At 44.2% G+C, this 23491-nt stretch overlaps 1 protein-coding gene across 1 annotated transcript in view; it reads right to left on the bottom strand.

Annotated features, from left to right (window-relative positions):
- Positions 1-23491, bottom strand: part of arhgap46b (Rho GTPase activating protein 46b) — a 247416-nt gene that overhangs the window by 9347 nt on the left and 214578 nt on the right. Inside the window, exons 6-7 of the mRNA XM_060938001.1 lie at positions 10180-10253; positions 6992-7191 (exon numbers count right to left, since the gene is read on the bottom strand). Of these exons, the coding sequence (XP_060793984.1) occupies positions 6992-7191; positions 10180-10253 (274 nt within the window). The remainder of the gene's footprint in view (positions 1-6991; positions 7192-10179; positions 10254-23491) is intronic.

Genomic DNA, 23491 nt, shown 5'->3' with positions numbered 1-23491 from the left:
CGTGTCTGCGTGGGTTTTCTCCGGGTGCTCCGGTTTCCCCCACAGTCCAAAGACATGCAGGTTAGACGAATTGGTGGCTCTAAATTGACCGAAGGTGTGAATGTGAGTGTGAATGGTTGTCTGTATCTATGTGTCAGGCCTGCGATGACCTGGCGACTTGTCCAGCGTGTACCCCGCCTCTCACCCATAGTCAGCTGGGATAGGCTCCAGCTTGCCTGCGACCCTGTAGGACAGGATAAGCGGCTAATACAGATAATGCGGCATACAGATAATGATGGATGATGATATATATATTAAAAAAGAAAAAAATATACCTAAGATTAATACTAAATTGACCGTGAGTTGGTCTAGTGGTTAGCGTGTCCGCCTCTCGATCGGGAGATCACGAGTTCCACTCACGGTCGGGTCATACCAAAGACCATCATAAAAATAGTACCTACTGCTGTCTGGCAAAGCACGCTGCAATACAGATGCGAGTGGGGAGTCAAACTCTCACGGTTACCAGAGGACTAGCCCCCTACTGTAACCCTAGCTATGTAACAGGCAAGAGGCAGAGGGCTATGGAAACGGAGATCGGCGCCGCCACATGGCGTAGGAAGGACTTTGATTTGAAATACTAAATTAGAGGAATTATGAAGTAGATGAAACATACAGTGGGGCAAAAAAGTATTTAGTCAGCCACTAATTGTGCAAGTTCTCCCACTTAAAAAGATGAGAGAGGTCTGTAATTTTCATCATAGGTATACCTCAACTATGAGAGACAAAATGAGGGAAAGAATCCAGGAAATCACATTGTAGGATTTTTAATGAATTAATTGGTAAATTCCTCGGTAAAATAAGTATTTGGTCACCTACAAACAAGCAAGATTTCTGGCTCTCACAGACCTGTAACAACTTCTTTAAGAGGCTCCTCTGTCCTCCACTCGTTACCTGTATTAATGGCACCTGTTTGAACTCGTTATCAGTATAAAAGACACCTGTCCACAACCTCAAACAGTCACACTCCAAACTCCACTATAGCCAAGACCAAAGAGCTATCAAAGGACACCAGAAACAAAATTGTAGACCTGCACCAGGCTGGGAAGACTGAATCTGCAATAGGTAAGCAGCTTGGTGTGAAGAAATCAACTGTGGGAGCAATTATTAGAAAATGGAAGACATACAAGACCACTGATAATCTCCCTCGATCTGGGGCTCCATGCAAGATCTCACCCCGTGGGGTCAAAATGATCACAAGAACATTGAGCAAAAATCCCAGAACCACACGGGGGGACCTAGTGAATGACCTGCAGAGAGCTGGGACCAAAGTAACAAAGGCTACCATCAGTAACACACTACGCCGCCAGGGACTCAAATCCTGCAGTGCCAGACGTGTCCCCCTGCTTAAGCCAGTACATGTCCAGGCCCGTCTGAAGTTTGCTAGAGAGCATTTGGATGATCTGGAAGAGGATTGGGAGAATGTCATATGGTCAGATGAAACCAAAATAGAACTTTATGGTAAAAACTCAACTTGTCGTGTTTGGAGGAGAAAGAATGCTGAGTTGCATCCAAAGAACACCATACCTACTGTGAAGCATGGGGGTGGAAACATCATGCTTTGGGGCTGTTTTTCTGCAAAGGGACCAGGATGACTGATCCGTGTAAAGGAAAGAATGAATGGGGCCATGTATCGTGAGATTTTGAGTGAAAACCTCCTTCCATCAGCAAGGGCTGGGTCTTTCAGCATGACGTGGCTGGGTCTTTCAGCATGACAATGATCCCAAACACAGCGCCAGGGCAACGAAGGAGTGGCTTCGTAAGAAGCATTTCAAGGTCCTGGAGTGGCCTAGCCAGACTCCAGATCTCAACCCCATAGAAAATCTTTGGAGGGAGTTGAAAGTCCGTGTTGCCCAGCGACAGCCCCAAAACATCACTGCTCTAGAGGAGATCTGCATGGAGGAATGGGCCAAAATACCAGCAACAGTGTGTGAAAACCTTGTGAAGACTTACAGAAAACGTTTGACCTCTGTCATTGCCAACAAAGGGTATATAACAAAGTATTGAGATGAACTTTTGTTATTGACCAAATACTTATTTTCCACCATAATTTGCAAATAAATTCTTTAAAAATCAGACAATGTAATTTTCTGGATTTTTTTTTTCTCATTTTGTCTCTCATAGTTGAAGTGTACCTATGATGAAAATTACAGGCCTCTCTCATCTTTTTAAGTGGGAGAACTTGCACAATTGGTGACTGACTAAATACTTTTTTGCCCCATTGTATATATCAGGTGGTTGTAATTGCAAAAGATAAAACAGAAAAAAAAAACAATGCAATAACTTTTGACAGACATACAGATGTGAGTGTACTGTGAGCAGTGCTGGTTGTACAGTCTAACAGCTGCAGGAAGGAATGATCTGCGGTAACGCTCCTTCACACACTTAGGGTGGAGCAACCTCCCACTGAAGGAGCTCTGCAGTCCGGTGAGTAAGTCCTGTAGGAGGTGGGAGTCATTCTATATCATAGATGACAGCTTGGCCATCCTCCTCCTCCCACCCACTGGCTCCAGGGGGCATCCCAGCACAGAGCTGGCCCTCCTGATCAGTTTGTACAGTCTCTTCCTGTCATTAATAGAGCCATGGACACTCTTGATGCTATGGTCATTATTCTAGTCCATGATTTAAATTAATCAAATAAAACTGACAAGAAATTATGTTGCTAGTTCACAGCCATGGCTCTCAAAGTGGAGTTCATGCACCTAGGTTTCTAGATGTATATCCGGTCATGCCTGCGATGTCACTGCTGCAGTGGAGGAGAACACTATGGATGACTAGGAAAGTTGTTTTCCTTTGGTTCTTACAATTATCAGCCAAAATGACTGGACACTTAAATTAAATGAAGTTAATTTACTGCTCAATAACTTAGGCAAAAAAAAAAAAAAAGTAATAAAGTTGACTTTAATGCAGCTGCTTTGGGAGTGGAAAGTTCTAATAAATTACTCCAGTAAATGAATATGATAGTACATAATTACCTAATGGGCCTAATATTTGAATAGTTGGATATGGTTCATGTAATTATCATGTCCTGAAGACGTCTACAAGAGTTCTCTAGGTACAAAACGTGTGATTTAACGCAATCCATTACATTTATCTGAATCTGTAGCCAACAACATGGTTCAATATGCACACACTTTTCAGCATTTTCAGTCAAATTTAATAAACGAGAAATGATTGTGTGTGTGTGAGAGAGATAGAAAGAGAGAGCGTGTGTGTCCTGATTGAGCAAGAACGAGTGCAACATTAATAATACAGAGAAGCCCTGAAACAAATAACCCTTTAAATCTGGACGTTATTAAAAATAGCAGATGACAAACAAATGGTGAGGGACAGATTTCCTGACAGGACGCACGCAGGTGACAGACGTCATGTAAAAGATGATGAAAAAGGGAAAGAGAGTGAGGGAAAGAATGTGTTTGTCTTTTTTAGCACCACATGTCCATAGTTACCAGAGGACTAACCCCTGACTGTAACCCTAGCTGTATGGGCAAGAGGCCGAGGGCTATGGAAACGGAGATCGGCGCCGCACCCATGCGCCTCAAAGAGCTGGTTAGTACTGGGACAGGAGACCGACTGGGAAGACCAGATCTTGGCGTGGAAGGGACTTTGACATGTCCATAGTACTGCCCTCACTGGCATATGAAAGTAAAAAACTGATCCCATGTTATCTCTCCCAGTCTGATAAACACAGTGTAACTGTAACCCCCTTCAGTTTCTCCTTTTTTGTTTGTTTGTTTCCGTTTCCGGTTGAGAGTACGCCGTGCGCATTCTGGCTGCCACTTCTCACCGGAGCGTTTTATTTTATTTTATTTTCCTTTTTGTTTTTCTTTTTTGTGTTTGTATAGTTTGATGTTTGTTTTTTTGTTTTTGTCTGAGTGTTTTGTCTGCCAGTTTTGGTATCGGTTCCCTTCAGGCCTTGGTTCGCCGTGGGTAATGCCTGTGCTCCTTGCTATGGACTGCAGTGAGCTCGTTGCTGCATTTCAACATCGTGGTTGTCCAGCGCTCTGTGCAGCGGTACTTTTGTGTTCCGAGCGATGGAGCTCGGTGGCGTCGCGGCAGCTGTGCAGGTGGTTTGGGACATACCGGTGCTCTGCGTGGTGGTACTTCTGTGCTCGCTTTGTGGATCCATGGCGCGGTGTTCCGGGTGGTGTTGCCCGGCAACGTCGCGGCGGCTGTGCAGGTGGTGTGGGACTTGTTTTCGTGCACCTTTTGGTGGGACTGTGGCTGCTACACCATTGGAATGACATCCTGACCTTTATTTGGTGGACTTTATTTTTTTATTTTTAATGTGTGTGAGCAATGAGCGCACACACATACCCAGAGCAGTGGGCAGCCATGCTAACAGCGCCCGGGGAACAGTTGGGAATTAGGTGCCTCGCTCAAGGGCACCTCAGCCCAAGGCCATCTCATATTAACCTAACCGCATGTCTTTGGGAAACCGGAGCACCCGGAGGAAACCCATGCAGACACGGGGAGAACATGCAAACTCCACACAGAAAGGCCCTCGCCGGCCGCTGGGCTCGAACCCAGAACCTTCTTGCTAACCACTACACCACTGTGTCGCCCAAACTCTAATTTCCTTGTGTAATATATATATATATATATATATACACACAGTATATATACACACACACACACCTTGGTTCTTTCTGATTTAGATTAATCAAGTAATCTGGTAGTAGAGCTTTTTTAACTGTAGTTTTCTTTGGACAACAGTAACAGACGTCGGACATCTTTGCTTGGTTCAGTATGTAAACAAAGTTTGCTTGTCCCCCAGGACGAGGGTAGCGATGGTTGCTAATGTAAATGTGACATCAGTGCAAGGGGTCTATACTTTCCTGTGCTGCTGCTACACACAGCCTGTACCCGACTGTAGCTAAGTTTAGAATTGAGCTTATTAGTTTAATTTTAGTAATAACCTGAGAAACACACTCACCCAATCCTAAACTAGTCCTTGATTAATGCTTTTTTCATGGTAGCATATCTGTACTTTTATACCCATCCGTCCATCCGTTATCTGTAGCCACTTACCCTGTCCAACAGGGTCGCAGGCAAGCTGGAGCCTATCCCAGCTGACTACGGGCGAGAGGCGGGGTACACCCTGGACAAGTCGCCAGGTTATCGCAGGGCTGATACATAGACACAGACAACCATTCACAGTCACATTCACACCTACGGTCAATTTAGAGTCACCAGTTGACCTAACCTGCATGTCTTTGGACTGTGGGGGAAACCGGAGCACCCGGAGGAAACCCACGCGGACACGGGGAGAACATGCAAACTCCACACAGAAAGGCCTTCAGCGGCTGCTGGGCTCGAACCCAGAACCTTCTTGCTGTGAGGCAACAGCGCTAACCACTACACCACCGTGCACTTTTATACAATACAAATAAAAGAAAACTCACCCAGGAAAACCCTGCCCTGATAAATAACTTCCATGTGAAAAATGTTTGCTCAAGTTTTCTCATGCTGTCTTACTCTCTGTGTTAAATATCTTTAATATATGTGATTTGTATCTATACAATTCTTCTTCTTCCTGAAACAGGTGGCTTTTGTGTTATATGTGTGCAGGCTGCTTGATTTTGTGTTGTATTGCCTCAGATGGTTTCGGGGTGGAAAAATAAACGTTGCTATATCTGTAACCTAGCGGCTTATTTGGAAGCTAGAAATAGTTGCAAACAAGGTAGGGAACTGTGCATAACTGAGTGATGAAAAAACAGTTTCGGAAGGAAAGCCCACACCTGAACTCTGTGCATTCCCGTCTATGCATTCCACTCCTCGTGAAAAAAAAAATTTCTAAATCTATCCATTTATTTCTTCACTACGGAAGCCGCGAGAGGCCCTTCATATAATCTTTTTTTATTCACCTTGTTATCCCGAGATAACGACATAATTAATTCAGGATCTCGAGAAAACAAAACCGTTATTTCGAGATCTCGAGAAAACAAAGCAATTATTTCATGATCTCAGCTGGATCACTGTATCTCCGTCGGTAGAGACGAAGCCGGGCCAGTGTTCTGCGGAGGTGCCGCGGACTAATTTTGAAATGATCCCTTATTAAAAGACTTAATGCAATCTCTCCCTGTGTCAACCCCTGATCAAAATATTGCCTTATTAGGTGATCGATTATTCCAGACATTCTAATGACCAAAGTTGCGTCTATACAGAATGAGAAATAGCCCCAAAGTCAGCACATCATAAATCTCTTGGCGCACCTGAATGAACCATTTCTCAGCTGTTTACTCGAGATCATGAAATAATTGTTTTGTTTTCTCGAGATCTCGAAATAATGGTTTTGTTTTCTCGAGATCTCGAATTAGTTGTGTTGTTTTCTCGAGATCCTGAATTAATTATGTCGTTATCTCGGGATAACAAGGTGAATAAAAAAAAGGATTATATGAAGGGCCTCTCTCGGCTTCCGTACTTCACACCAAAGCCTGACACTATCATTAGTTAAAGCGTGCTCGACACTGCCAAATAACTTTTGACTTTCAGGGATGCTTAAAACAGAAAAGCGTGCGGTCTATCGTTGGGAGAATATAAGTTCGAATCCCCAAGATGCCACAGACATCCATGGCCAGGAGCCCAGATGGAAAAACTGCAGTGTTCTGTGGGTGGAAAGGATGGTATTACTTTCTCTTCCCTGTCGATCATGAATATCTGTGACCTCAGAGGGCAGATAGCACTTTTCTCCGAGTGTGTTGTGCTGCCCTGTGATGCAGCAAGAGTTTGAAAAGATGTGGTTGGCTGGCTTCACATGTCTCAGAGGAAGCATGTGGTTGGTAGTTGTTGTATGATGTGGAACAGCTGGTTGGAGGATGGGAATTGGCAGGTGATGGAGTTGGAGAAAATGGTAGCTGCGTTTTGCCTATACTTGTTTAGATGACTTTCAAACAGTGTCTTATGTGCGTGATGTGCTCAGCCCTCTCACCTTCTCTCTCTACCAGTGTCTTACCTGAAAATCCCCTCGGTCTGAGCTCCACCGAGTGCCAGAACACACTGAGAAAGCTGCACCTGCACCCAGGGCAGCCTCCTGTGAGGGAACAGCTGGCTCTGCCTCTCCATGATCTCCTCCAGAGCACTTCCGAACAGTGACGGCGTCACTATGGCGTTCCTACCGTGATCAATCTCATCCAGGGTAGGTTTCCTTAAACCCTTCAGAAAGAGAAAGAAAGCGAGAGAGCGAGAGATTGAGAGATGAGCATAGAATACAGAGGTCTAACTTTAATTGACACAAGTAGAGAACCTGTTAAAATATCAAACATTTAACCAACATCTCATGAAAACTGGTCACATGATGTCCAATCCTTCAATCAGCAATATTAAATGTAAACGTCAACGTCAAGTTAACAGTAACCAGGCTTGTAGTACTCAAGTCCAACTTGTGCCCCAATTTTAACGTCTCGTGACTTGAGTTGGATTTGAGCACTGATGACTCAGACTCGTGCATTAACTGCATTCGGACTCATAAATTGGAGACGAAGACTCTGTTTTTTTCTTTATTTTTTGTAACATGCCATAATCATTTGGCATAAGATATTTATATCTACATTAATTTTTGTACTAATTTTGTGCAAGAGAATGCACATTCATACGTCATGTTGAGGAACAAGCTAATGTTAATGCTGCTAAAATGCCTGGAGAGAAGCCCCTAGGATTGTCTGCTTTGCTTAAACAGACTTCTCATGCAGCGAGAAAATATGCACTGCTATGTGTTCCATATGTAGAAGAACTATCGAGGAGACGACGGGGACAACCTCGAACTTCAATCGCCATTTGGCGAGACTCCACCCAGAGAAGTAAGTGACACACTATGTTCACTGCCCTGCTGATAGCGGGGTTTGCTTGCTGACCGACGAACTAGCTAGTGTTAACCCTCTCTTGTGTTATTTGCCCTGTTGATAGTGGGCGGGGCTTACTGAGCGATGAATCTGTAGTCCATTAACTAAAATGGGGCAGTCAAACAGGAACGTTAGTCCAACACAGTAGCAGAGATGCTTTCACATAAAGGCAGCAACAGCCACCGTCAAATGGTGCGGTTGGAGTCTTGTTCTCAGACTTGACTTGAAATTTTCTTTAATGACTTGGACTTGAACACTGGGGACTCGAGACCGGACTCGGAGCCGAGGTTTATGCTGTGTTCACACTTATACCGGTACGAAAGTGATATAACTGTATCGATACAAAGTATACCGGTACAGTTTAGTGCATCTGTCCACACTAGCGAGAAATGTTTGCGGTTTTCTTTCACGGTAGTTGAAATGCGCATGCGCGAAATGTTTCCGTGGTTACCGAGTAACTTCCTTCCGAGAATATATGGCATCCGTTATTTCGAGATCTAGAGAAAACAAAACAATTATTCCGTGATCTCGAGAAAACAAAACAATTATTTCATGATCTCAGCTGGATCACTGTATCTCCGTCGGTAGAGACGAAGCCGGGCCAGTCTTCTGCGGAGGTGCCGCGGACTAATTTTGAAATTATCCCTTATTAAAAGACTTAATGCAATCTCTCCCTGTGTCAACCCCTGATCAAAATATTGCCTTATTAGGTGATCGATTATTCCAGACATTCTAATGACCAAAGTTGCGTCTATACAGAATGAGAAATAGCCCCGAAGTCAGCATATCACAAGTCTCTTGGCGCACCTGAATGAACCATTTCTCAGCTGTTTACTCGAGATCATGAAATAACGGTTTTGTTTTCTCGAGATCTCGAAATAACGGTTTTGTTTTCTCGAGATCTCGAATTAGTTGTGTTGTTTTCTCGAGATCCTGAATTAATCATGTCGTTATCTCGGGATAACAAGGTGAATAAAAAAAAAAAGGATTATATGAAGGGCCTCTCGCGGCTTCCGTACGGATGAAACAACGTGTGCGTGCTTTTTGTTGTCAATGTACAGTCTGTATTTCTGGTGGTTGTTTATTCAGTCGAATCGTATAAAACGCGCGAGGCAGTTGAGAAAGAAAGAAACAAACGAATCTCCGTTCTTCACTATTTTATTCAGCGAAGACATCGATTGAGGTGTGTGACTTTGCGCATGCGTGTTATATTTGTATCGATACAGAGCCGCTTCATCTGTCCACACTACAGCGAAGCGCTACAGTACCGATGCTGTACCGGTACGAAACCCATACATTTGTGGGTTTTGTACCGATACAGTTATACCGCTACAGTACCGGTATAGTTGCTAGTGTGGACAGGTGTTGCGGTACGAAAGTAGTTTCGTATCAGTACAAAATCCCTAGTGTGGACAGGGTATAAGTGACTCGACTACAACACTGACAGTAACACATTTTAGTCACATGATGGAATGCTAACATCATTGGTCCCAGCACTGGAGAATATATATATATATATATATATATATATATATATATATATATATATATATATATATATATATATAAGCTTGTGATTATTTTTTTTCCCTTATCCTTCAATTAGCCAATCACTCTTTCTAAAGATTCAAGACTTGTTGCAAGTAGACTTCCTTCTCAAATCAAAGGACAAAGATTTGCATATGATGGACCAGTGGGAAATCCTGTGATGTGTTTGAGCAGCAGTTTGGTACTCCAATAATTTACCACGGCCATCCAGTGACCATCTGCGTGGTGTGCTGCTAAATATAACACCTCAGTGAGAAACAGTGGAGACAGTGGTGGGACAGCAGATTACAGGGTGGAGACTGGAGAAAGGACAGTGAAGGAGGTGGGACACAGATACTGCGTTTGTGTGTGTGTACGATGTGGAGTTCTGGGGTTTCTGTAACCCTCTTTCCCCAGTCTGCGTGGCTCTCATGGAGCTTTCTTAAGGCTGATTGTTAACACATGTAGGCACTTACATACTGCTACACTATGTTACACTTCAGCAGTCTCGGGCCAGCCTGAACACATTATAGCCTCTTTTCTTTCGGCAGCACCATAAACCTGTGGTTGTTCTCTCCGGAAACCCCGTTTAAACCACTGACCTTTCAGATAGCTCATCAAGCTAAACAATTCTGTTTACCTCAAGTGTGTGGATAACTTTCAATCAACTGCTGTGTTTGCCTGAAGGCCTGTCTAGCTTCATTATTGGCAAGGCCAAAGGATAAACTGGTCTGAGATAAACAAACAAATAAATAAATAGGCGTGCCGTTCTTACCTTTTTACCCCCAGTCACGGCAACCTTCTGCAGCTTGCGGTAGCAGTATTTGGCGTAAGTGCTGATTGGCAGACCTGTGGAGGACATGATTAACAGATAATTAATCAGTAGCAGGGCTTACTGCTGAAACATCACTCTGTATGAAGCAGGGAATTGTTTAGCGCGTGTTGAATTTTTCAAAGGGTGAAAAGGGAGTCATTGCCTTCTGTAAGAACAAAACCCAGCTTATGTATGGAATCAATTTTGTGCCAAAATGTTCATACAGTACTTTTGAAATATCAAACAAAAACGACAAATCAAAATACAAAAAAACAAAAAAAAAAGTTAATTTTTTTAGACTGGCAAACAAATTATTCGTGTAATCGTGCAAAATATCAGTCTATTACTCTTCAGAAACCTTTTATTTTTGTTCCGCGCCTTTCTCAGTTTTGTTTGACGTAATTTATTTTGGTTGCGATTCCAGCTTTGTCGTTTGCGCTCCCTGACTTTTTGCTTGCAGTTTTGGCACAAACTTCACGTGTGGGCGGGCTGTCCAGGAATGCATTCCCATTGGGTAACTTGTGTTTGACTGACAGCTACGCTCAGCCATTCCCTACTCGGATTCTGGCGGACTGTTTGATGAGTGACCGATCCATTGACGGTAAACAAGGATCAAGTGGACTTCAGTGGCGACTATGATACTGAATTTACACTTTGTTTAATTAATTCAATATCATAGTCGCCAGGCGGCATGGTGGTGTAATGGTTAGCGCTGTCGCCTCACAGCAAGAAGGTCCTGGGTTCGAGCACCGTGGCCGGCGAGGGCCTTTCTGTGCGGAGTTTGCATGTTCTCCCCGTGTCCGCGTGGGTTTCCTCCGGGTGCTCCGGTTTCCCCCACAGTCCAAAGACATGCAGGTTAGGTTAACTGGTGACTCTAAATTGAGCGTAGGTGTGAATGTGAGTGTGAATGGTTGTCTGTGTCTATGTGTCAGCCCTGTGATGACCTGGCGACTTGTCCAGGGTGTACCCCGCCTTTCACCCGTAGTCAGCTGGGATAGGCTCCAGCTTGCCTGCGACCCTGTAGAAGGATAAAGCGGCTAGAGATAATGAGATGAGATCATAGTCGCCACTGAAGTCCACTCAATCCTTGTGTACCGTCAATGGATTGGTCACTCGTCAAACAGTCCACCAGAATCCGAGTAGGAAATGGCCGCAACAGCCTCCGGGGAATCGCTGGGCGTAGCTGTCAGTCAAACACAAGTTAGCCAATGGGAATGCATTCCTGGACAGCCCACCCACACGTGAAGTTTGTGCCAAAACTGCAAGCAAAAAGTCAGGGAGCGCAAACGAGAAAGCTGGAATCGCAACCAAAATAAATTACGTCAAACAAAACTGAGAAAGACGCGGAACAAAAATAAAAGGTTTCTGAAGAGTAATAGACTGATATTTTGCACGATTACACGAATAATTTGTTTGCCAGTCTAAAAAAAATTTAACTTTTTTTTGTTTTTTGATTTGTCGTTTTTGTTTGATATTTCAAAAGTATTGTATGAACATTTTGGCACAAAATTGATTCCATACTTATGTAGTGCAGTCCCTTGCTAATATTGGTTTTAAAAGGTATCTGCAGAGATCAGGGACTGATGGAGCTGGAATATGAATTGTGTGGAGTGTGAACTTGCATGTGTATACTGTACACCAGGTGGCATGGTGGTATAATGGTTAGCACCGTCGCATCACAGCAAGAAGGTTCTGGGTTCGAGCCCAGTGGCTGACGGGGGCCTTTCTGTGTGGAGTTTGCATGTTCTCTGCGTGGGTTTCCTCCACAGTCCAAAGACATGCAGGTTAGGTTAACACAGGGTGGCCTTGGGCCCTGAAGTGCCCTTGAGCAAAGCACGTGTCTTTTGTAACTCATGACCGGTCTAGGGCCCAAAACCCGAAATTAATTTTAAAACCTACTCACTGCAGAACTTCAACTTATCAGGCCTCATTCTTCAATAGGATTGTTAAACCATGGAACTATGTATGTAAATATTTTTCCCCAGATAAATTCCGTAGCCTCCCTGTTTTCAAATCATCCCTGTTAGAGCTGTACTTTGAATTACTGACCTCCACCTATAATACGGACTTTTCATGTACTTGGTCTGTGTACCGTGACTGTGCTTGCCACAGATCAATTTAGTCTAATTTTAATTGTATGATTTTTCTCTTTTATACCTTCGGGGAAACGCCTTGCATGGGTCGCCCGTTCGCGTTCTCCCCTTTGGGCTGACTTACTTTATTATGTTTATTTTTTTTATGTTTATTTCTTTTTTTTGTAACAGTCCAATAAAGTTGGTAAAATAAAAATAAAATAAAAACTGCTCCCTGGATGTCGTAGCACAGCTGCCCACTGTTCTGGGTATGTATGTGTGTGTGTGTGTGTGTGTGTGTGTGTGTGTGCTCATTGCTTACTTGTGTGTGTTCGCTGCTTCAGAGGACGAATTTCACTGTGCTTGAGTGTGCATGTGACAAATAAAGGCTTCTTCTTCTACTTACGCCAAGGTTTAGATGGAAAACAGCTTGAGTATTTTTTTTTACTGCAATTTAGCTGAAGCTAAGAAAAATATACATGGCGTAAACCAATGTGGCAGATGTCACTACAAATACACGCAAAGTCAAAAAGACACAAATTATTCTGTTATTACTGTAGTATTTAGGGTGCTGGGGCAAATGTGCCATCGACACTATGATAACACTGCTGTGAAGTGGAGTAACGTTGTGTGAAAGTGAAATAAATCTCATGGCCACAGCGCTTCGCTTTGTAATTCCAAGAGTTCTGGCAGATAAATGGTTGGAAGTTAATGATCCATCATGTGAAAATAAATGAACGATAGTTCACAGTGTGCATGTTGAATCCTGCAAGGTTTTTTTTTTCTGTTCTCTTATTCATGGAGAACTGAATACAGTTTGTTGCATACTTGAAAATGAAAATATACACCACTAAATACACACTGACTATGGTATGGCAGATTAGAGTTTGAGCTGTTTTACTACTGTGTGTGAGAGTTGTGTTTTCTTACGTCCCGCTCAGGGAGGAGGTTCTTGGCTATTAGGTAAAATTCTACAGATGTGACGCATGGAGTGAGTGTGAGAGAGTGACTCGGACCATGGAAACAACAATAAGGGGTCTCGAATACATGGAGAGAGTAAAAAAAAAAAGAAGAAGATGAAGAAACGAAACAGGAAGAGGGAAAGGAAGGCCTCACCTAAACAACCACATTCTCCAAACAAATCGTGTTGAAATTTACAACCGAGTAAAGTTTACGTGAAGGACGAGCTAACAGGAGGTACAAGTGCATTTTCATTTGTCATAAAAAGCGAGTGTAATGAACAGAACAACGGACTGTTATGTCGGATCTGTTGTGAAAATCAAAAGGACAGCAGCAGCTGTATCAGTCGGTGCGTTTACATGCACGTCCAAATCGAGCTGCCGTCGGTAATTGAGCTAAGGGTCCCAGCAGGGGTGCCAGAGAAATCCAATCCTACATGCACACAAGGAAATCGAGCTATTGTGTGAGGTACATTGTGCACCCGAGCCACAGGTGGCGCTACACGCCCCATCGTGTTGGTACACTTCCGGTTGTCATCATGAAGAAGAGGAGTGATTTCCACTTTACATTCACACCACATGTCATTGCCACCTGTTGGCTACAAACTGTCCTGCACAGACCACTGTTTTGTAAGACAACTTCTCATCTCATCTCATTATCTCTAGCCACTTTATCCTTCTACAGGGTCGCAGGCAAGCTGGAGCCTATCCCAGCTGACTACAGGCGAAAGGCGGGGTACACCCTGGACAAGTCGCCAGGTCATCACAGGGCTGACACATAGACACAGACAACCATTCACACTCACATTCACACCTACGGTCAATTTAGAGTCACCAGTTAACCTAACCTGCATGTCTTTGGACTGTGGGGGAAACCGGAGCACCCGGAGGAAACCCACGCGGACACGGGGAGAACATGCAAACTCCACACAGAAAGGCCCTCGCCGGCTATGGGGCTCAAACCCGGACCTTCTTGCTGTGAGGCGACAGCGCTAACCACTACACCACCGTGCCGCCCACTGTAAGACAACTTATTTTGCACAATTGTATATTTTTCTAAAGTCCATTTTTTGCTTACAATTTAACTTGTGTCTTAATAAACACACAAAAAGTTCAATTGTTTTTGTTTTTTGTCTCCTTGTTCTTCCTGACCTCTTCTGCTGCTCGCTACTACTACTGTTGTCATGCTGACCGAGGCTGTTGTGTTTCTCGCTTGTGGTCTCGTCACTCGTCACTTCCGGAAGGGAAGTAAGTGGCTCGACTACGTAGCTCGATAGGGTTACATGCACTAAGTAGCTCGGCTACAATTGCATAAGCTAGGTCGCGTAGCTCGATTACGAGAAATCCAGTTCGTTTCGATTTCAGCCTAGCTAAGGTGTATCCATGGCATTTAGAACTTCGATTTCAGTCGAGCTACGGCAGAAATTCGATTTTCTCTATGTGCATGTAAACGCGCTCAGTGTCTACTGGGCAGGGGATCGGTCAGGAGATAAGCGAGAAGGATAGATTATGTAGAAGAGCTAGGACTTTTCTCGACACAGAACGGACAGAGAAAGTGTTTTCCATTGCAGTAATTAAGGAGTCAGAGCATTATTGGCCTTTAAGTTCACACTTCTGGCAAAGCACCTCTTCTGGCTGGGTTGAAGAAACAAACGGGCAGCTTTTTATCGTCTAGAATACACACACGCCGACAGTGCACACAGGATGATGCAAAGCCACTTAAGATATGTTACAGCCTGCAAAGACAGTTTGTAACCTGAGCTAGTTTAAACTCCCTCAGCCTGGTTAGAAGCCAAAATGGCAAAGAAAAAAAACCCAAAACCTGCAGCTTTTACAGCTGGTGTTTTACATCAGCGACTCTGCAGTTATCAGGGCAGTGAAAACACGGCCAGCACATGGGTCAGACATTTCACAAGCGCCTGCTCCTGTTTGATCCATCTCACACCCACTGACACTATCCTCAGGTCTTCGTTTCCTCTCATCTCATCTTTGTAACACAACTTCCTTTTCAAAGTTCTTTTGAATTCCTCCACTCATATTCAGCCTCGTGTTTACAGCTGTTTAAAAATAAAATTCCTTTATTCACCTCTCACATTAAGCACTAGTCATGTTTTCCCAGCGACACATATCCTCTTCTACTTCCCTCTTTGTCTTGTTTTGTTTCTCTCCATCCTCCTCCGCTTGTCTTGGTGGCCTCGGGAAAACAAAGAATAACCGACTGACACCACCACTTCAGGCCAGACAAAGTAGGAGGAGATGAAGAGGGAGAAGAAAGAAAGAAGACATAGCAAAGGACTGTTTTGCATACCAATAGTCACTGCTGTAATGGCTTTTCTTTAATCCTATAGAAGCAAAGCATCCCGGCTTTCCAATGAAGTGCTTAACATATTAAGAAAAGCATCTTTTTTTTTCACAGAACCCCTTTGACCCCACCCCATGCACCCGCCACCACACAACAGCCCTCCACGCTGGCACAGTGAGACAGTGACCCCTTTTCCACCAAATCAGTTCCAGGGCTGGTTCACAACTCGTTCAACTTGCGAGCCAACTGAGAACCAGTTTGCTTTTCCATAGCTCGCGGTGCTAAGCAGAGCCATGTCATTATGTCGCTGTATACGTCATTACGTCGCTGTATATGTCAGTTACGTCGCTGTACTTGTACTTGTACGTCAGTTATGGCGCTACGTTTACATAAACCTTGGCGCGAATATCAAAGCAAAAACAACACGAAAGAAGCAGCAGCGGCAACAACAACAATAATGGATGACTTCGCATTTGTACAGCTGCTGCTTCTTGTCACTTAAAAATGGCGATCTTTCACGGTCTTGTTATTGTTGTTGGTCTTAACAACTCCGCCCCCCCCCGCTGACGTAAGCGGTTCTTTCCTCTGGCCCAGCAGAGAGTTGGTGCTAGCCTGGAACCGGTTTTTCTGGCCCCAGAGCCAGTTCTTTGTCAGTGGAAACAGAAAACCCGGTTCCAAACTAAGCACTGGCCCCGAACCAGCCCTGGAACTGCTTTGGTGGAAAAGGGGTAAGTAAGTGCGAAGGCCCCTGCCTGAACCCCCTTTCAATGAGCTGGCTCCTGATTCAGAAAGGAGACTCCCGAAACCTGCTCCTCTTTCACAAGACTTCGGTTTTGGCACATAACTGATGTCGCCAAACATTTTAATCCTACAGGCTTCCCGAAGCCCACGGTGCCCACTCGTACTGTAATTTGTGTTCTCTGTGCATAGCCTGGGTCCTTGTACTTTCTGCTGTTTATTGTAGTTTTGTAGCAAAACTGTTTCCCTCAGGGATCAGTAAAGTTCTCTCTCTCTCCAGCACCCACCTGTCAAACCAGTTACCAGCAGGGAGTTAGAGACAAGCTGACACACCCATGACAGGCGTGTGTTTGTGTGTACAGTCTATTCAGAAAATATTCAGGCACTTTCATTTTTTCATCACTTCATTATATTATAGCCTTGACAACACAATCCTGATTCGGGTCTCCAGACAACTTTTTGGCTTTTTTTCAAAATCAGCTGTTGAAAGCCTTTAAAATGCTCATTCTGCACAAACCTCTCATCACATCACAATAACTGAATTCTGCGTTACTCTGCCTGATTTTAAATCAACAAATCTGTGACACTAACGCCATCATTCTGTCCTTAGAACTCCCTAATCCTTGCTTGTGATGTTGTTCAGCAACCCAATCTTCCTGTTAACAGAAACCATCGTGTTGCAGATGAATTGTTGATTGCAAATATTATTAATAATAAATGAAATTGTTCATTGAACACTAGATTTTGTTGTATTGATTTTCACGCCGATTTATAAAAGCAACGAGCCACTAGAGGGCGTGTGTTATCAAGGGTAAGAGGGTTTATTGTGGTTTATTGCTTTGATTAACCACAGGCGAACTTTAATCAAGTTGTAAAATCTCTCACGGAGTATCAGCAGGAATTGAAAGCTAAAAACCTGAGTTAATTATGAGGGTGAGTGATTAAAAAAAAAAAGATAGAAATGTGACAAGGATGAGGGAGACCACTGTCCGTCCATCCATCCATCCATCCATCCATCAATCCAAGTCAAGTTTCAAGTCAAGTTTATTTCTATAGCGCTTTTAACAATAAACATTGTCGCAAAGCAGCTTTACACAATTTGAATGACTTAAAACATGAGCTAATTTTATCCCTAAGCTATCCCCAATGAGCAAGCCTGTGGCAACGGTGGCAAGGAAAAACTCCCTCAGACGACATGAAGAAACCTCAAGAGGAACCAGACTCAGAAGGGAACCCATCCTCATTTGGGCAACAACAGACAGCATGACTATAACATTAACAGTTTTAACAAGAAGTCAGTTTTGTTGATGTTATAAACTCTTCATTGATGGAAACTTGAGTGCAAAACTGTTCATGACAACTGCAGTCCTAAAGTTAGCAAGTCAACTGTAGTCCTCAGCCATAAAAGCATTACTGTAAGCGTCCAGAGCGTCTTCCAAGTGTGACTTTCAACTGTCCTCATGGGGCCGTCCTCCACAGGAGCGATGCGATGAGACTCCAACCAGACACGGCACCAGGATGGATCAGGCAGGTCCAAGGAGCATCCATCCATTATCTGTAGCCGCTTTATCCTGTTCTACAGGGTCGCAGGCAAGCTGGAGCCTATCCCAGCTGACTATGGGCGAGAGGCGGGGTACACCCTGGACAAGTTGCCAGGTTATCGCAGGGCTGACACAGAGACATTCATACTCACGTTCACACCTACGGTCAATTTAGAGCCACCAATTAACCTAACCTGCATGTCTTTGGACTGTGGGGGAAACTGGAGCACCTGGAGGAAACCCATGCAGACACGGGGAGAACATGCAAACTCCACACAGAAAGGCCCTCGCCGGCCACTGGGCTCAAACCCAGAACCTTCTTGCTGTGAGGTGACAGCACTAACCACTACACCACCGTGCCGCCCGGGAGACCAGTGATTCAGTTTAATTACCTCGCCCGGGATGGAGTCCATCAGGGGCAAGGTATTGTTTTCGGTTGGGTTTCTTTGTTTGTTTGTTTGATGTTAACGATATTTACGGGAAAACGGCTAGATCAATCTTCATGAAACTTTCAGGATAGATGGGCATTGGTCTCACAAAGAACCTCTAACATTTTGAGGGTCATCTGGTCAAGGTCACCAAAAAGGTCAAAATCGTTTTTGTTGTGGCTACTGCCTCATATAGAGGCGCTGTAAGAATGTAAGAGTGAAACAATCGCACACTGCGCATACGCATACACGTGTTCCGATTAAAATGCCTGGTAAAATTCGCTTCACCATTCGAAATAAATGGACTAGACTAAAGAAATCGCTTTCAGACATGTTTATGCTTATTACAGAGGGAAAGTGCGTTCCACTGAGCTCTAGTGCCGGGCCTTTTCCGGGAAATAAGAGTTTGGGTCATGGCGACAGCGTGTGTATGTCAGCCTCGGTTCAGAGGTTTCAGTTTCGAAAGCTGTAAGAGTAGAATAATATAAAGTACAGACACTTGGTATATTTTACTTCTGTGATTTTTAAATTGTTCATTTTTGGATTACGCTTCATTTTTGTGGTTACTGCCTCAGAGAGTGTGTATATATATATATATATATATATATATATATATATATATATATATATATATATATATATGCGCTATAGTTACTGTATAGACATGATATCAGAAAACAATTTTATTTATAAGCAGTAGCCACATGGACCCATAGGGTACCTATTTTTTTCATGACATCTTCCTTTATATTCATCATAAGTGCTACCGGGCGAGGTTTGTTTTCTCTGCCAACACTTGTTTACATTTTGATTCTCAAGTCAAACTGGTTGGAACATAACTGCTGCATAAAAATATATCTTTGATTTAAAATGTACTTTTATTGAAAAATAAAAGTCGTATTTGTATCTAGGCTATAATCTTATGGCCATTTTACACATGCATAAGAATGGTAATTTAGCAGTAATTAATCAGGAATGTGTTAACTGCAAGGCCATTTATGAAGGAATCTCCAGCAAACTTCAAGAACTTCAAGGTTATAACAAGCTTAAGTGAATATTTCTACATCATCATCATCATCATCTACATGCAGCATTAATGCTTTATAATTAATCCATGCTCAAACACTACTGGTCTTACTGGGTACTAACAAATCAGCCTGCTACCCTGCTAATGTTAAGCCATTTCCTGAATCCTGAAACTCTGACCGATAAGCAAAACTAATCCGAGGGCAAAGGCTGACACTTTACAATTGAGAGAACGTCGCCAGAGAATGTGGCACGGCTTTAAAAGAGACCAGAGGCAGAGAGAAGAGGCCTGAGTAAGCCGGAACCCCTGCCACACACCACTATGACTAATCTGCCTTTGTGCTTTAAGAGAGGAGCATTTAATGGAGCAGTTTGTACATTTCAGTGTGCTCTGATGCCTGTGAGGCAAACCCCATTTGCAATAAAACACGGGTAAGCTTAAGCTTAGCTCACCCACCTCCGCTATTGAATGTACTGATCTATCAAATTAACCTTTTATGGAAAATAGTTTTGTTCTGGCTGTGGACCAAGCTAATTTTACAGACTGGAAAAATGGAAAACAGAAGCCTGAAATGGAAAAAAAAAACCCAACAGAAATACTTTTAAATATGCACCCAACTGCAGAAACTGCACCTTTACGTACCATCCTCTTAGCTGATAAGTAATCAGCATCTCCTCTCAAAAGGCATCTCATTTAAAAGAAAAACAAAATCAGCTCCGAGTCAGTGCATTAATTTCCGAGATGTGGTCTCGTATGGGTCTGATGCATCCCAGGACGCAGCTGCATGCAGCTCTGTGGTTGGTCTGTACCTCAGCGAAGCCACAATCGTGCCACTGAATATGATGTACAAGGGCTTGTTGTATAAACAGGGTCACGATGACTGACACACACTCATCTTGACTCAGCTAATTAGACTCAACTGAGCTGCAGGCAGTGTGTAGAAGTGGTGAGTAACTACAATCAGGCCATCTGCAAGCTACCAAACAGAAGATTCTCACATATATCACTATGCTGGGAAAAGTCTGAAATCATCTTCAAAACACTTCCTGATGTGTTCAGACACAGGCTTTTAACTAGAAGGGCACTCGGTAGAGCTCATACCTCTGCCAAGACACATATTATCAACATTAAAATCAAATCACTTGAACCTAGTGATCGTACTGCACACTTGAAGACCATGCACATCTGGGTTTTACTCTTAATAGAACAACAAGTAGACAACAGCACTTACATAGTAAGGTGGGGTTTACATTAGACCGTATTAGCGGATCATCAGATTAACGTTTTTAAAACGATTAGCGTGCACACAGCAACGCCAATACATGATTCGCGTGCACACAGCAACGCCAATACACGGATACGCTCGGCTCCGCAGGCATCCTGCGCTCCAAATCACTCCGCCCTGAACAGCGAGTGCCCTCTGGAGGGTGCGCACTCCGGCCCTGCGCAGCTCACAGAGCGCACGAGTGAAGCGCACGAGCAGTGATTCGGGACTGAGCCGCTGTGTGTGTGATCCCAGTGCATATCGGGCATGCGCGTCACTTACCACTTGCAAGTGGAAGGATGGCAAGCCTAAAGACAATCATAACTACACAATGGGCAGTATTTGCATCAGTATTTGCAGTATTTTCATACTTTTATACTCTTTAATGAAAGGTGATACAAGGCGGAAGCCCGCGCCATTTTTCAGCAGTCGTGTCACATGACCAACGCCAGTGAATCAGGAAGCTGGATGTCACAGTGATGTTGTCCAATGACGACGCCAGCTAGAGCTCAGCACAGCGTATCCGCGTATTCTCAATGTTTACACAGCACCGGACCAGACACGATCTGGATTGAATACGTGGACCCTGGCGGATTCCCGTTTCCCGGCGTTTCCAGGCGTTTTAATGTAAACGGACAGTGCATCCGCGAAGAAAACGAGACAGATATGGTCTAATGTAAACTTGGCCTAATATAACCGACACTACGCAGATGACCTGTGTTTACTGTCACACACCATCATCCATCCATCCATCCATTATCTGTAGCCGCTTATCCTGTCCAACTGGGTCGCAGGCAAGCCGGGGCCTATCCCAGCTAACTATGGGCGAGAGGTGGGGTACACCCTGGACAAGTCACCAGGTCTCAGACACCATCAGAGATGCTCAATTGTTCCTAACATGGCTGGAGGAAGCTGCAGAAGAGGTCGGTTTATGTGTTAATCCTTCTAAAACTGAAGTCATGCTCTTTAACACCACAGGAGCATTAAAGTCAAAGACAGGTGACCATCTAAGAAATGTTGAGGACTTTAAATATCTAGGGGCATGGATCCGATCGTCAACTAAGGAACTTAACATCAGAAAAGGACAAGCTTGGTCTGCTGTCCACAAGTCAGATAAGATTTGGAAGTCTTCCCTCCCTAGAAGATTAAATGTTATGTTCTTCAGAGCAACAGTTGAATCAGTCCTTCTGTATGGATCAGAAACACTAACTCTTACTAAGACCCTTGAGAAATGTTTAGATGGCTGTTATACCAGACTGTTGCGTCATGCTCTTAACATCAAATGGCAACAAACAAGGAGCTCTACCAAGATCTACTTAGACTCAGGGAAGTGGTAAGAAGACGTCGACTCAAGTTTTCTGGTCATTGTTATCGGGCTAAGAATGAATGTATCAGTGACGTTCTGTTTTGGGAACCATCTCATGGCAAAAGAGGAAGAGGCAGACCGCCTGTCACTTACATCGACAAACTGGTGGACGATTCTGGGCTAGACATCCTGGGCCTTAAGACAGCAATGCTGGATAGAAAGCTGTGGCAACAGATCTGTTATGATAACCGACGATGTTGGACTTGGTGGTGAGTGATAATACTAAAGCGGCATGGTGGCGTAGTGGTTAGCACAGTTGCCTCATAGCAAGAAGGTCCTGGGTTCGAACCCAGTGGCCGGCGAGGGCCTTTCTGTGTGGAGTTTGCATGTTCTCCCCATGTCTGCGTGGGTTTCCTCCGGGTGCTCCGGTTTCCCCCACAATCCAAAGACATGCAGTTAGGTTGACGTGGGGCGGCCTTGGGCTGAGGTGCCCTTGAGCAAGGTACCGGACCCCTGACTGCTCCCTGGGCGCTCTGGTGTGGCTGCCCACTGCTCTGGGTGTGTGGGTGTGTGTGTGTGTTCACTGCTTCAGATGGGTTAAATGCAGAGGACGAATTTCACTGTGCTTGAAGTGTGCATGTGACAAATAAAGGCTTCTTAAAGCTGGACACCAAATTTCATCACAATTTGAGCTTTTTGAGTTATGTTGGAACCAGACAAAAAAAAAATCTTGGATCCATATACGTATCCGGATTTACATCAAAATCTAATCAATTATTCCTTGGCCGATGGCTCAGCTTTCCTCAGAATTTCATCAAAATCCATTCAGTACTTGTTGAGTTACATTGGGAACAGACAAACAAACAAACGGAGGCAAAAACATAACCTCCTCCAACAAAGCCGGCAGAGGTAAAATGTTTATAGGTGTAACGATCTTTGGGCTCATTTGGTTTTCCTGTTTTGTGTTGGCTCCTCCCACCTGCACACCTAAAGGCCAATTTATGCTGACAGCAGATGGCGTCGCAGATGGCGTCTGCGTAGCCACCCCCCCCTTCGCAGACGCCCTGCGCGCACCTCCCAAAAATTGTGACCACCGCAGAAGCCTCGCAGACAGCGTCGCAGACAAGAGGGCTCTGATTGGTCCACTCTACATCCACTGTACACGCACTTCCGCTTCCCTACTTTCCCGGTTTGGGTTGTTTTCACGACCGCCATTTTTAAAAACACGAGCAAAGATAGAGCAGCACGAAGAGCGGTTGATCGAGGAAGTGAGGAAGTACGTACATCTATACGACTCCAGTTCTAGTCATTATAAGTAACCGGAGGATAAACACTCCACTAACCACACCCACCAACTACTCCTAGCGATTTCGCCACTTTGCGCCCCCTTGCGTTGTGGCGGTGAATAACATCGCGCACGCCTATTACTCCCCGCTCAACGATAAATTACAACCGTCTGCGAAAAGCTATCTGCGAAAGCCTTGTCGCAAGAACATGCAGAGGCCCTAAGGCCTGTCTCACCTGGTTCAGCCTCTATAAAAGATCAGTTTGGCAGCTACCGGAGAGAGAGCGAGAGGAAGGAAGGAAGGAAGGAAGGAAGGAAGGAAGAGGTGGCAGCTGTCCTTTTTGGGCCTTC

This window comes from Neoarius graeffei, chromosome 13, assembly GCF_027579695.1.
Source record: "Neoarius graeffei isolate fNeoGra1 chromosome 13, fNeoGra1.pri, whole genome shotgun sequence".
NCBI lineage: Eukaryota > Metazoa > Chordata > Actinopteri > Siluriformes > Ariidae > Neoarius > Neoarius graeffei.
This window is presented reverse-complemented; position numbering and strand designations above follow the sequence as displayed.